This window comes from Zeus faber (genome assembly GCF_960531495.2).
Source record: "Zeus faber genome assembly, chromosome: 4".
NCBI classification, from domain to species: Eukaryota; Metazoa; Chordata; class Actinopteri; order Zeiformes; family Zeidae; genus Zeus; species Zeus faber.
Window position 1 is genome coordinate 32,240,804 of NC_137191.1, and position 14,483 is coordinate 32,255,286.

Genomic DNA, 14,483 nt, shown 5'->3' on the forward strand with positions numbered 1-14,483 from the left:
TGGTTACCTGTAGCCGCCCGCATCAAGTTCAAGTCTCTTATGCTGGCCTACAGAGTGATTGCTGGGAATGCTCCCACCTACTTAAATGCTCTTGTAAAAGCACGTTTACCCCCGGATGCTGCGCTCATCAAATTAGCATCGCCTGGCTCTGCCGGCCGTACAACCACGGCAATCCAGGTTATTCTCATTTTTAGTTCCACATTGGTGGAACGAGCTGCCAAAAATGACCCAAGCAGGGACCGCCCTCTCTGTCTTTAAGAAGCACTTGAAGACCCAGCTCTTCAGTACCTCCTCTCCTAACTTACAATTACTTAGCACTACCTAGCAGTATTTATTGTTACACAAATGTCTCTGTCGCAATGTAGCTTGAATGTTATTCTCCCTTGTAAGTCGCTTTGGATAAAAGCGTCTGCGAAATGACTAAATGTAAATGACTAAACTGGACCCTGTGTATTGCTGCCTGCAGCTATATTTATTATTATTATTATTCTCTTATGGCAACAGGGTAAATAATAAGTGGAGCTTCATTCCTCCCTGATTTATTGGTACACGGACTAAAGAATGGGTGAATGGTGTCACGAAAACCATCTGTGAACGTGAAGATGAGCGCCTTTGTGGCAACATCGTAGAACGACACCTGTCCTTTGTCGCAGTCAACAAAGACTCCGATCCGCGAGGGCCTGAAGCCGAGGGTCAGGGCGGTGGAGGGATCCGTGCGGAAGGCGTAGTCCGTCTGATCTCGCAGGCTAAGGAACCAGTAACCGTGAGCAGGGCTCACCGTGATCTTTCCCTTCCGGTTGATGGAGCGACTGACTATGCCAAGGTCCCAATCCGTCTTTCCCCCGACTTCCACCTGGATGAGGAGAGAGAAGGAAAGATGGTTGCTTAGCTTTTATATTCTTAGGGAGTATGCACACACTTCAGTGTATCATTCAACATCTGCGCTAAATAGACTTAACTGTAAGCGTGTTTACAGTACATATCGTATATGCAAATATTGTATGACTACTCAATAATTGTAGTGAAGTTATTGGAAAAACAACTTTCTTTCAAACAAAATTCCAAGATAATTCATTCACAATTCACACACGACATCAATAGCAGTCACTAGTGCTGTACAAACACGAAAGAGACAAAAAAAGTCTCCTCCTCTCCTCCCTTTTTTTTTCTCCGCCAAGATTGGGCATGGGATCCAATCCATCAGGGATTGGACCGCATTTCCGCGTTCATACTGCGTTGAGATTTTAGATTCCTAACATGGATGGAAGAATCGTGTACCAGCCATCAAGCTTCAACGTCCGCCCCATTGGACTGCATTTAGTGAGAAGCAGCAGCAGAGGGCTACGTTTCTGCCTTTGATAAACGGTGAGGCTATATCTAAGTGATTAATGATAATATACAGGTATATACACAGACCCAACAGCATGCACATCCCGCTTAGGAACAAACAATCTTTGTCATCTGGCACACCCGAAACTATACACAAAAAAGTCGATGACCTACATGAAGTTTCATGCATCCCATGGCGGTTTTTCATCGGCTCTTTTGTAGGAATTTGAGAAAAGTTTGGTTAATGAGATGCAGCATAGATCCTTTTCTGATTTTTCCGATAGATGGGAGAAGCTACTCCATTTTTGTATGTTAAAAATGTACTTTTCACTCTCGGCTTAAAGGTGCAGTGTAGAATTTATGGAACAGACTTGGCAGAAATATCATATTCGATATTGCGATCTACACCTCACCTCTAGATGCCACTAAATTCTACACACTGCACCTTTTAATACAATTTCCAATAATCCTCTAAGTAATGTAATGCAATTCATCTTACAAATTAAAAAATAAATACAATATATGGATACAGTGGTACCTCGACTTACGACTGTAATTCGTTCTATAAGAACGTTCGTATGTTAAAACAGTCGTATGTCGAAGCAATTTCTCCCATGTCCACGCTCATATTTTTCTATGATTTCCTTCTTAGTTTCAATGGGAATCATTGCCTTTTTCTTTTTCCCATCATCCTTCTACTTAGGACTCATCATGAAGGGTGAAAATAAACAAAATACACAGCACAAACACAGTAAATATGAAAAAAATATCGATAAGCCAAGAACGACGTGCTCACACCATGTAGGTCGCCCGCTGTGACTGACTGCTGACTGACCGCCGACATGCCAACTGAAAATTTCCATGCTCGTATCTTGGAGCAGTTGGTCGCAAGTCAATACAAATTTTCGCGACAATTATTACTTGTATCTTGGATTAGTCGTAAGTAGATGCAGTCGTAAGTCAAGGTACCACTGTATTTGGTTTATACATATATTGGTGTTTGACCTGTTTACATGTTGGGATGCCACCTATAAAGAGAAAATGATTACTTACTACTACTAATTACATTACTACTTGATTGAAAAAACTGAAAAACAGGCAGAAATTCTATCTTGTTCTTCCATCTAGTGGTTAAAACTTTTCTGCATGGCACACTTGTCTTCACCCAGATCGATGATGTCAGAATGCCTCAAAAGAGGCACTCTGATATCATCGTGTGTCTATCTAAGGCAGAGACACACTCACTCCCTATCCGTCATTTTGCAATCTCTCAGCAAGTTGCATTTTTGGGTTTCTTTATGTTATGTGTTGTGGGAGTAAAGACGACTCTTTAAAGGACAGCCTGCCAGTTATTGGGACAGTAATTCACAGGGCTCCCACCTACCTCCCAATAGTGTCGCCCAGAGCTGAAGCTTTGACGTGCCAGGACGCACACAACCCGATTGAAGCGTTCGGGGGTCTCTTCCACCTGCTGGTGACGGTCCCCACAGCACACCTGCTTGCCATCGACTGAGATGATGAGACGTGGGTGGGCTGTGTTGGGATCCAATGTGATGTCCTCTGATGGAGATAGAGTGATAGTGACAGTTGGATCGCTCTGAGTGCAGGGACATAGTCTGTATCAGCCTTGGCTGCATGCAAGGCTCAATTGTCAAGAAATGATATACCTGCATACTCTTGCACCCTCTTTAACTCTGCGGAGAAAAAATAGTGGTTAGTTGCTTGGTTTAGTTGTTTCCACACATTGTTATCCACAGTAAAGTATGTGGAGTAAAGTATGACAGACAGAAATATTTGCAAATCAGCATCTTACCTGGGTTGGACCTGTATACGGTTTTCTCCACAGGAGATCGCTGACCTATTGGCAAAGACAAAAATATATTTTACTGTTCTACGAAATCATACGTGGTTATCTATCTTGATGGTGTTCGCCATTTCCCACTGGTGGAGAACTCTAACCAAGAGGTTGAAAAGACCTCTATAGGTCTAGGCTAATTTTGCTAAATTTGGTTCAAAAGTGAAAGTTTAGTAGACATCCACTGCTAGACGGCCATGGTTGACTCCGCATATTTTCAATGACTACAGTATATCTCACTGTCTCACGAACATTTTTGGTAGTTAGTGCAATGATAGATGATATTTTTGCAATTTTGAGGCGAAAGTGGTCTACATGATTGATTTCATTTGAGGGTAAATGAATCCTCATATTAACCAGACTATTTCAAGCTGAATTTGACGAAGCTATGCTGCTACAGGCCACAGTATTAGTACAATAAAATGTTTTTTCTAATGGTAATGAGACATGCCAGCATGGATCAACAAACTTCACATCACTTTTTGACCAGGGCTCGACATTTCAAACTTTTGGTGCATAATCTGTTAAATTGTCCAAAAAATGCAGGGCAGTGACTGTGTAATCAGTCTAACTGCAGTTCAGAGAAAGGCCTTGAAGTTCTATCACCTAGGTTGTACCCGAGTTCTGAACAGTGACTTACAGATCTGCGGCAGTCTCCGCAGATCCTCCTCGAATCGTTCCATCATCTGAGTTACAGTCCAGAGCACCGCCCCTGAAGTCCGCTCCGACGTCAGCCGTGCTTCAGACCAGTCCTTGGCCAGAGGAGCACTGGAAATGACTGGATAAGTCTGCGGCGGGAGGGAACAGAGTTGGAAAAGAGCAGGTTTATCTAAGAATCAGGGGTGGGGGGCATCCTCACGAGAAAAGCAGAGGCGGAAGAATCCACATAACTTGCTTCCTATGGTTTTAAATGGTTCTAGAAAGTCTCTTGTAAACTATTTAATGAAGAAATACTACCTTTTGAGTACCGATGAATGTTGCAAACGAGAAAAATTAATAAGACAAAATGATATTGCCGTGGTGGCAGTGAAAACATATCGAGCTGTCCTTCTGCTATGGCCCATCCCTACTTTGAGAAATAGTATGTAGTCATTGGTCTGAGCTAGCTGGCTCAGCGTTGTGGTCCTTTTCTTCAGCTCAGCGATTTCCGTCTCAAGCTCTGCAACCAGACCCTGGGCTCTGTGCTCTGCGGACCGACGGGCCATCTCTATCACCTGGTGACAGGGAGAATTCAGCTGCCTCAACCATTTTAACGATCACTCATTAAACAATGTGTTGAGATGATAGATTACCCCTTAGAATCCGAAACATCTGGCTGCTGTGGTTAATATTTAAAGGACAATTTTTTCCAACCCAGCAAGTTGGCTACAGTATGCTGTCGGTAGAATGCGGTGCAACTTCATGTTTCTGGAATAGGCAGAATTTGCGTGGAAGCAGTAATGCAATAAAATATAATGGTTTTACGAAATAAATCTTAATTCTATTGTGTTTGATTTTGTAATAAATTAATTTTTGAGCACTCATGTGATATGGCACGTGACGTTAGATGCGAGTTTTGAGTTATGTGAGGGACGCAACAAAAGGCTTTCACTTCTACACTAAGTAAGGACAGGTTATTTAATATATACAGTATATTTCACAAGCCTACTGTAACAACAGGCAACACTGTTGCTGAGCGTTTTCTAACGGTGTTCGCGCTTTAAGGTGGATATGAGGGAGTGTGCATATTTCATAGTTTTCAATTTAACAAAATAAGTTCATGTGTACATTAAATGTATTAAAAAGGGTTAATGAAAAATGAAAGCTTAACATTATAATATAAACAAGTTGATAATTAACTTTTAACAGACTTTAACTTCAGGGTTGCCAGTGCACTTCAGCTGTGTGCGCTCATATGTAAGACAAATACCCTACATAAGCCGTGTGTGATATAGTACAACGTTGTCAGAAACAGATTTTATGTGCTGTGTTGTTTGGCTTTATATCAAGCTAAGCACTATTGTCTTCTGTTACTGTATGTTTATGCGTACACGCTGCTCAATAGCTGGACTGTGTACTGACGTCAGTTAAAAAATATTTGCCCTCCCCCCCAGCAAAAGTGTCACACACCCCCAATGGTTTCTAGTCTCTTATAATAGTGTAGAAGTAGCCAAAAGATTATTATTATTATTATAAGATTCAGGTTTTTTAACCTTTTGAATACTTTAAGTCAATATATCATTCACTATATACTGATACCTATATATATATATATATATATATATATATATATATATATATATATCTAAATAACTGGTAACATATTAATTTCTGCAGTTATTTTAGTCAGGTATGTGCCTTAATACAAATGAACTGTTGACATACTCTGTAATCTCTGAAAACTAGATATTGTACCTTTTATCTTCTACCAACTTACCTCCAAGACTTCTGCTTGGCAACGTTCCACACTGGAGACCAACATGGAAAAGGCTTGAACGCTGCCCTCTGTCTCTGATGCTGCGCAAGCCTGCCAACCATTTCACAAAGGAATCCTTTTAGCACAGCTTATTATTCCCGGAAGGCCAGGCACGTTATTTTTATTGTGCATTTAATACACAACAGCAATTTTAAGTGCTTTACATAACATTTGAAACTCATTATATACATACAAAGAAGGAGAATAAAAGCATGAAAATTAAAAGAAAAGCAACAAATGGAAGACATAATAAAATCTGATTAAAGGACAAAGTGCATTTTAAACCAGGCTGACTATTCGCTGAAAGGCAGTCGCAAGTACAGGTACTCCTCACTTAACGACGAGTTCCGTTCCTACAACCGGGTCAAATTGGTCGATAAGCGAGGACCTATGTTATTTCACGATTGCGATGGCGATTGCGAACGCTAGTGTAGTGAATACTGGCAGACTGCGGGAACGAGACTGGAACTGAGGATGGTGATGAGATGAGATGTATACAGTGTATCTAGCATATATAGTATATATAGTGTATAAGGTATGAACTGTATAGTATATAGTGTATATAGTGTATATAGTATATATAGTATATATAGTGTATATAGTGTATAAAGGGTGATGCGCGATGAGACGCTTGACGATGAGACGCCGTGCATGCTCAGTTAGGTCGTTAAACAGGTAGGTCGTTAAGTGAGGAGTACCTGTATAAATGTTTTGAGTCTGGATTTAAAAGTAGAAATCATTGGGGGAAGTTTGAGATCTGTCTAGCATCAATGTCACAGAATAATAACTAAATGCTGCCTCTCTTCTTCTTGTGTTTGTGCATACCCTAAGTACAGTTTGCCTAAGTCCCAAATGACCAAAAAGGGCTGTATGGTTCATATTGTAAGAGCAAAGAGGTGTATTTTAGTCCTAAGCAATCTCTTAAAATCTAGACCTGAGATGTGTATGTGTTCAGCTTTCTTGGTTTGTGTGAGAATTCAGCAGCAGTGTTCTGAACGAGCTGCAGTTTACTAAGAGCTGTTCTGAAGACACATGACAGAAGATCATTGCAGTAGTCTATCCTACTAGAAATGAAGGCATAGATATTTATGTCTCTGTCTTGTCACAAATCCTCAAATTCTTGTTTTAGGTTTTTGGTAATAGGCGGATTTTGAAATTTTTTTAATCTGGCTGTAAAAAGTCTATAATATTTGCATTTTTGCGTGCAGAGGAAGAAGGTGAGCAGTGCCTAAGCTCGCCATGAGGCTGCAGACGTCCCTGACCACCTCTGAATGTTTTGGTGATTGGATCCTAAAAGCGTTTTTCGTCCCAGGCCTTATTGAAAACTTTGGTTCCCATTATTTATAAATGTTCATAGCACAACCTCGCTGAACGCTTTACTATTGAGAAACTTACCTGCTGTGGCTTCTCACACTTATGTGCAGTCCAGCTGGGCAAATGTTTAGATACTAAAAAAAAATACGTTACATCTCCTCTTCAAAAATGGGAAGCTCTCACCATAGCCAATAATGGTTGCAAACCATGTATTTTATCTTGTTTTTTTGTGGGGTTTTATCGACTCTTTTGCAGCTTTGGCAAATCAGCTCTTTTCTATACTATAGTGCAGACTACATCTTCGCTAACATGAGAGACCAGAAACAAGAAGTTGTCTCGCTTCCTACTGGCAACCTACTGCAACATTTTTTAAGGCTTGATCGTTTGCCGCATTGGAATGCATTTAAGCACATTGAGGAGCTGCAGCAGAGTGGTAAGTTTCTCAACAGTGCAGCATTCAGCGAGGGTGTGCTGTGATCAGTTACAAATGATGGCAACCAACATTTTAAAGGAAAACTCAAGCCTTTTTAACCCAAACATCTGATCATCGGGATTGTGGCACCAGAATCTTTTCAATTGCTACAGGATTGAGAAAATAGCTTAAGAGCACTGCCGTTCATCAAGCTACAATATGTTGTACTGAAAATACAAAGTTGTCCTTTAATAAATCCTGCGTTGAAAAATGGCAAACTTATCCTTTAACACCGGCATTTATAGCTGTCTGGTAGGGATCTAATGACCTGAGGTAGATTTTAATGCCAGATCTGAACGGAGTCATAGACCATGTTGTAGACGAGACAATTGTAGACAAAGAAAAGCACAGTAATACCTGGATGTCCTGCAGCGTTTGTTGGATCTCCTCCACTTTTTGCTGCCTCTCCTTGATGAGGTCTCTTAACTCCACCTCTTTAATACCAATCTGGGACTGCAACAGGGGGAACCATTAATAGCCAGGTGCTGTGCAGCTGTGTGCACAACGACTGTGTGCAGCCGGGTCTGCACACAGTCGTTGGGATCGGTACATTGGCAGACTTGCGAACCCCTCCAGCAGCAAACGTACCTTCTTGATCTGCCACTCTCTTTTTGCAGGGATGGTGCTGTGGCCCTGGTGCTCGGCTGTCTCCAGACAGGAAGCACAGACACAAGTCTGGTCATTGCGACAGAAGAACTCCAGGCCCCTTAGGTGGTTCGGGCACAGAGGCACGTTAGGGGTCGAATCAGCTGGGCCGCTCAGAGTGTACCTTGAGAAGACACAGTTGTGTTTTTAATTCTTCTTGCTTTTTTTCTTGAGAAAGAGCCTGAAACAAAACAACGTCGGGTCAGGTGCTGATAAGTCATGCTGAGAAGAGAGGAGTAACATGAACATATGAGTGTAATTGATTGTTGACGCCATGTCAGTCATGCCTTCCTGCATGCTTCTAAAACCATGTATTTTGATTGTACCAAAGAACAAGATTCAGATGGGATAAAAATTATGAATGCTACTACACTCATGGAAATCTTTGTATGTATACTGGGTCATGCAATATTCAATATTTTGTGCATTAAAAAAACTTGAGGGATCGTCAATGAACTGAAGACACTTTTGTCTAGTCTCTGCATAATGCTTTCTGCAAAGACAGTCGAGAAACATAAAAATGAGATCTTATGCAGCTACATTTTGAGATATTTTGAAGAATCACCATTTATCCATCTGCCGGTTGCAGTGATTATAAGCTGCGTGTGAAATTCACTGCTTTGGTGCTGCAGGGTTGCCAGTACAGTCAGTGGAGTTGTTGATGATAACATTCTGGAGTGTTGCAGTATGTGCCTGGCAGCACCCAACTCACTTGAAGCAGCACATTACAGTCTGTTGCGCTATTTACACAACTAAGATTGTTTACACAGCCGCATTGTTTAAATAACTCAGCTTTTCAGATGCTGGAAATTGTTTTTCCCAAATTCCACAGGAGCTAGGCTAGTTAATCCTCTGTACTGGACACACAGGGATAAAACTGGTATTGAACTTCTCGCATAAATCTGATTATGATTGACATGAAGCTAAAATCCCTTTAGCATCCCTTTAAGATTTCCTTCAGTGCCACCAATTTTTATCATGTTTATCTGTATACAAGCATCCACTTTCATGCCCCCTGCATTCACTTCCTCTCCTTGTTTACCTGCGTGGGGGGGAGTAGGGCAGAGGGTGGTCCAGGTGTGTGTGGGACAGGTGGCTGTCATCGCGATGTTCCAGGCTCCGGGCCCCCTGCAGCCGCATCTTCATCTCGGCCAGAACGCTCCCTGGCATCTCCCCTGGCCGCGAGCAGCGATGGGGGTGCACATTGGACCGGTGGACGCTGTCCTCTCCCGCGCTGTCCTCGCCCACCGCCGTGCTCCTGCGACGAGGGCTCCCCGCATCTGCATCTACCCCGCCACCAGGCTCCGCCATGAGCTTGAACTGCTCCGTGATCTCCTTCAGGGTGCGGTTGATGTGCAGCTCGGGCCGCCTGCGAAAGGACTCCTTGCATAAGGGGCACAGGCACGACTTGGAGCTGCCATCCCAGTAGGATGAGATGCAGGCTAGGCAGAAGCTATGGCCACAGGGCGTGGACACCGGGTTGGTGAAGACATCCAGGCAGATGGAGCAGGTGAACTGATCTTCGGTGAGGAACGCAGTCGCCACAGCCATGATTAGACTGGAGCGACAATCGGAGACAGGACAGAGAAGGAGGGAAAATGACAGAGGGAAAGAAATAAATAATATGTGCTGTGATTTAATGGCCTGGGCATCCTGGAGTTGGAGTTCACATTTTAGTCTGCGATTGGGGGATTTTTCTGTCTTTCAACACTGTAATTGTCAGTCACACCGATCGGCTCTCTAAATACAATGGTACAATTAGGAGTTTTATTGCATGCCAAAATGATCTATCAAAGCTATCAACAGTCAACAAGTTGGCGTCACTTCTGTGGAAAAAACAACCAAGAACCCTTTTAAGGTTCTTGTTTCTCAATGGTTCATCATCCTGTTCCCGTATCCGTGCCCTGGTGGAAAACATATGCTGCGTATGGTTTCCTTTGCGTGGTGCATGCGCGCACGCACTAACACACGCACACACAGACACACAGACACACACACACACACACACACACACACACACACACACACACACACACACACACACACACACACACACACACACACACACACACACACACACACACACACACACACACACACAAACACACACACACACACACACAAACATTGCATGTGTGTCTCAGCCTACGAAAGCAGTCATATTGCAAAAGCAGGAAACCCAGGCTCGGTTGGGGACATTCAGAACCGTTCTGCACCAACTCTGAATGGGGATTATGTGAGGAACACACCTAAAATAGACACATTTGAGGTACATGCACTGACGTCATTCGTCGTCTTCGTCGTCTGTTGGGGAACTCGTTGGGTGACATTTTCGTGAAGAGTTCTTGTCCACTGCCCGGCAACCTATTACTTCAGTAATTTATCACACGATCATGTGTGTGAGGTATGCGGAATGACAAAGTCTTAACATGGTGATAATACCTGAGATAAAGGAGGAATCAACCGTGAGAGAGACTCGTGATTTGAAACATGGCCTTTCTTGAGAGATCAATTCATATTGATGTACACATGATGCACGTCTTTTGTGGTTTTCTTATGGAAAACATATAATTAAACAAAAATATATTGAATTGGCTTCAGAAAGGAAGAAGCAGGACTCTTACATAACCATAATGACAATGGCCAAGTGCCAGTTTTGGATGGCTCCCAGCTCATTACGACGATAAGTTAGGTACATAAGGTAGATCAGGTAGATACACTTATGTGTGCACACACTGAAATGCCTTTTTAATCCTTTTTTTTCAAACATTGTTTCATAAGATGTGCTGAGGTGTCATACCTGTGTCTGCCGTTTGAGATTTCCACAACCGCTCCTTCTCTGGTCAAGGGCTGAGAAATGTTGTGGTCATTGGGAACCCATTATTTTTCCTCACTTATCTGGCTGCTCCGTCCTTTTGCACTGTTCCCTTCCTGCCGTGCTGGCTTTTCTCTTCAAATTCCCCCACGCCTTCTCCACTGTTTCATGAGAGAACTCAACAGGCCTTTACACTGGTCGACTCCCTCCCTCCCCACAAGCTTGTCTGACCCAACCTGCTAGACAGGTGTTGCTGCTGCTGCTCAGGTCTCTCTCTCCCTCTCTCTCTCTCTCTCTCTCTCTCTCTCTCTCTCTCTCTCTCTGCCCAGCTAATTATATGCTGTAAATGGTGCTGAATGGAGATCATTGTAGATGGAGAGAGTAGATGAGAGGAGAATCCCTCCCATCTCTCCTGCCTGGTGCGTGAGTCAAAACCCGGTTGCCTGCATTCCAGGTGTGACGTAAAAAGGAAGGAAAAATCTGACTTTTTCAGAGAAAAACTCAAAAAATGTCATGTTAACGCCCATTTAAAAAAATTTCTGGGCCTTTTCAGGATTACTGGGAAGGCCTGTGCAGACATCTTGAGAGGGGCAGGTGCTCAAAGTAAAAGGGCACATGGAACACGATTTGGAGGGGAGTGTAAGAGAGTGACCACGTCCCCCTCGGGATGGTGTCCTAGGTGGTCTTCTATGTCGCCAAAAGGAAGCGTAGGCCCTGCCCACACTGTATATGTGTCCATCAATTTCTTCCTACGCCAATTCCACCAATAATGACTTGTTTGTACTGGACCACTGAGGATGCGTTCAGAACACATAATCCTGATCCAAGGTTGAACCTGCCTTGGTTTAAAACGTTCATATCATACAAGTAGAAACTAACGAAAACAATAGATCTGAAATATAAACACAGTAAAGCCAGAACACAGAAACCGCAAGGGATTCGCAGTGCAGCGCTGGAGGAGAAAAAAAAAATACACTGATGCTAGGGTCACACTGCTGGCAACGGGGCTTCCTTGCACCTGGTGTATCTGTGCATGTGCGGGCCCTCCAAACATTTCAAACCTCTCTCCTTTTCCGTATTTAATATACATTATATAGATTAATGGGGCAGTGTCCAATTATTTTTTATTAAAATGGTGTGATTTGTTTTCTTGGCAAAATAAATAACCTCTTGAAAAGAAATCCTTCACTTAAAATAAAGAACTGCTCTTGTTGAAGAAACATAAAATGACATTTTCCTTATTTTATCGATAGTTTTAGTGACGTTTTTCATTTAAAAAAAAAGGAAGATTGCAGTGGTCCGAGCGTCCATTTTCCAATGACCAGCGCCATTGAGAGTGTATATTTCCTCCTATTTGCTGTTGCCTGGCACTCTGCGCTGCTCATTTGCATAAAGTTGAAACCTGCTCAGCTTTTCTTGTTGCAGTAAAGCTGTCAGCTCATTGCTCCACCCCCTGCGGCTGGATGAAGCCGTGCTCCATTTGAAATGCATTGCAGCCTGTCGCTTTGCAGTGCCCCGTGGCTGGCGGTGTGACCGTACCATGACTCAGCTTGTTTACCGGTTTATATTTGAGTACCTGTTTATAATTGAGGAGACACGGTTTATATAAAACATGCTCCTAATGTTGCTGCTCTGGAAAAAAACTAGGTTGTTGACCCGGGAAAAGGAGGAAGTTGAAGTCCGTCCCCTGCCATGACTCCAGGGCATTTGGACCAATCGCGACAAGGGGAGCTGTCAGAATGAGAGAAGGACAAAAGACAAAGTTCGCCTCAGAGGCTTGTGCAGGGAGCACTTCAAGAACACAGATTACCACATCAGTTTGTTCTTATCTTGTTCTGAACACATCGTTTTGGTCAAAAACTTTTACTTCTTGTGTACCTCCACCTTTATGCTTTGGATATACCACAGAAGTACTGCAAAAAGTAGTTTTAAATAAAATGTGATATTACCATTACTCAAATATGTTGGATAGTGTGACTATGTAACATTTTAAATATTAAAGATTTTAAATGGCAAGTTTTTCAATAGTAAAGATTTCAGAAGAGTTCAGAACAAATGGCATGAGAGCATGGGTTATGCATGGTTATGCTAGTGGTTCTCAATTGTACCTGAATGTCACAGGGTGGACCACTGCCATGTAGCCATCCACCCAGATGCAGCTCTGAAAGTCAGTTCTTGTCGTCATGATAATCACAATACAAAAATGACATTGGTTTGGTTAGAGCGAAAAAACATGAGAGGAGTGGAGAGGCAGTAGATGACGTCCCAGGCAGCTAGGTTGAGTGCAAAGAACTTGGAGGTAATTGTCTCAACCGACCCATTCAATATTTCCCACGGGACAAGCCGTTAGCAGGGGGACCCACCAGAATGTGGACCCCGGGAGCCACCATGTAAATCACCAACGGGGGGGGTGACACCATAATTCTAATTATTCTTCATGCGTAACTGAGTGATTCCCGCAACACAAGTTAAATTACAAAGACAGTTTCTCTTTCAAAATATACCCTCCACGAATTCACTTGGAGGGTTCTTGAAGGAAGCGGCAGGTATACCTATAATAAAAAAAGTAATAATAATAATAAAGATATGCAAATTGTTGGCACACCTGTGCATTTTCACATGATACGGTTTGAGAAACCAAAGTAAACATACCTGGACAATTTATTTCGAAAATTTAACAAATTCTAGTTGGATAACGTCTGGGAATGTATAGAGGGGGAGTTAAGGAATGTGTTTACGTTAACATATTTAGCAGACGCTTTTGTCCAAAGCATCTTACATGAAAGGTGACATATGCACTCTTAGGCTGGTTGAAAACCAGGCATGCTGTTGCATTCTGAATCATCTACAAAGGTTTAACAGTGCACGCTGGTAGATCAGCCAGTAGAGCATTGCCGTAGTCTAGGCAGACATGCGCCTGTACAAGGAGTTGTGCCGAGCTGAACATTTATGTGGACTTACCAGGATGATGAGGAGATCTGTCTTGGAGAGATTCAATTTGAGGTGGCGTTTCTTCATCCAGGCAGATGTCTGGGAAGCATGCCAAGATGCTTGCCGCGCCAGCGGTATCCCCTGGAAGAAAGGAGAGGTACCTCTACCTCTCCTTTGACACTGGAGAGGTACGCTGACACCCAGTTGCTGATGATTCAGCAACACCTGGTTCGACCCGAGGCATCGTGGGTCGATATTTGTTGTGTGCATGGGGATATCCACACGTATCCGATAGTGCGGCTTGAAATTCGCTATGAAGGGAAAAAGCATATGGTAACGGTCGCGGTTAGCTCCTGCCTGTCGCACCCCCTGATTTCGGGCACAAATTTGTTGCGTTTCGATGTATTAATTAGAGAAGCGTGGGGGTGTGCTCACAGTCTGCAGGGAAACGTGAGTGTTGCGTGCCAGGCGACGACACAGAGGTCACACCGGCAGAGGTCACCAGAGTGGGGAAGGGTGAGCACCAGGTGGGAACTTCCTCTGACCCCCGAATTCAGCCAATGGAGGATTTTTAGGTGGAACAGATGAGGGACGATACACTTCGCGGGGCCTTTGAGCGGGTAGATAAAACCGATGGCGTGTTTGTGTGCCCACACACTGTGCTCAC

The 14,483-nt window shown here is 43.2% G+C and overlaps 1 protein-coding gene across 1 annotated transcript; it reads right to left on the reverse strand.

The window, feature by feature from the left end:
- Positions 1-484: 484 nt before the first annotated feature.
- Positions 485-10,944, reverse strand: LOC307229556 (E3 ubiquitin-protein ligase TRIM39-like; the record flags this gene model as incomplete). The annotated part of the gene is made up of 11 exons (XM_079999556.1): positions 10,871-10,944; positions 9,113-9,628; positions 8,014-8,194; positions 7,783-7,878; positions 5,601-5,690; positions 4,255-4,398; positions 3,825-3,972; positions 3,143-3,187; positions 2,997-3,023; positions 2,714-2,889; positions 485-853 (listed from the first exon to the last, which is right to left on the reverse strand). The coding sequence occupies exons 2-11, from the start codon at positions 9,619-9,621 to the stop codon at positions 485-487; spliced, it is 1,785 nt and encodes a 594-aa protein (XP_079855682.1). The 5' UTR covers positions 9,622-9,628; positions 10,871-10,944.
- Between the last annotated feature and the right edge of the window lie 3,539 nt (positions 10,945-14,483).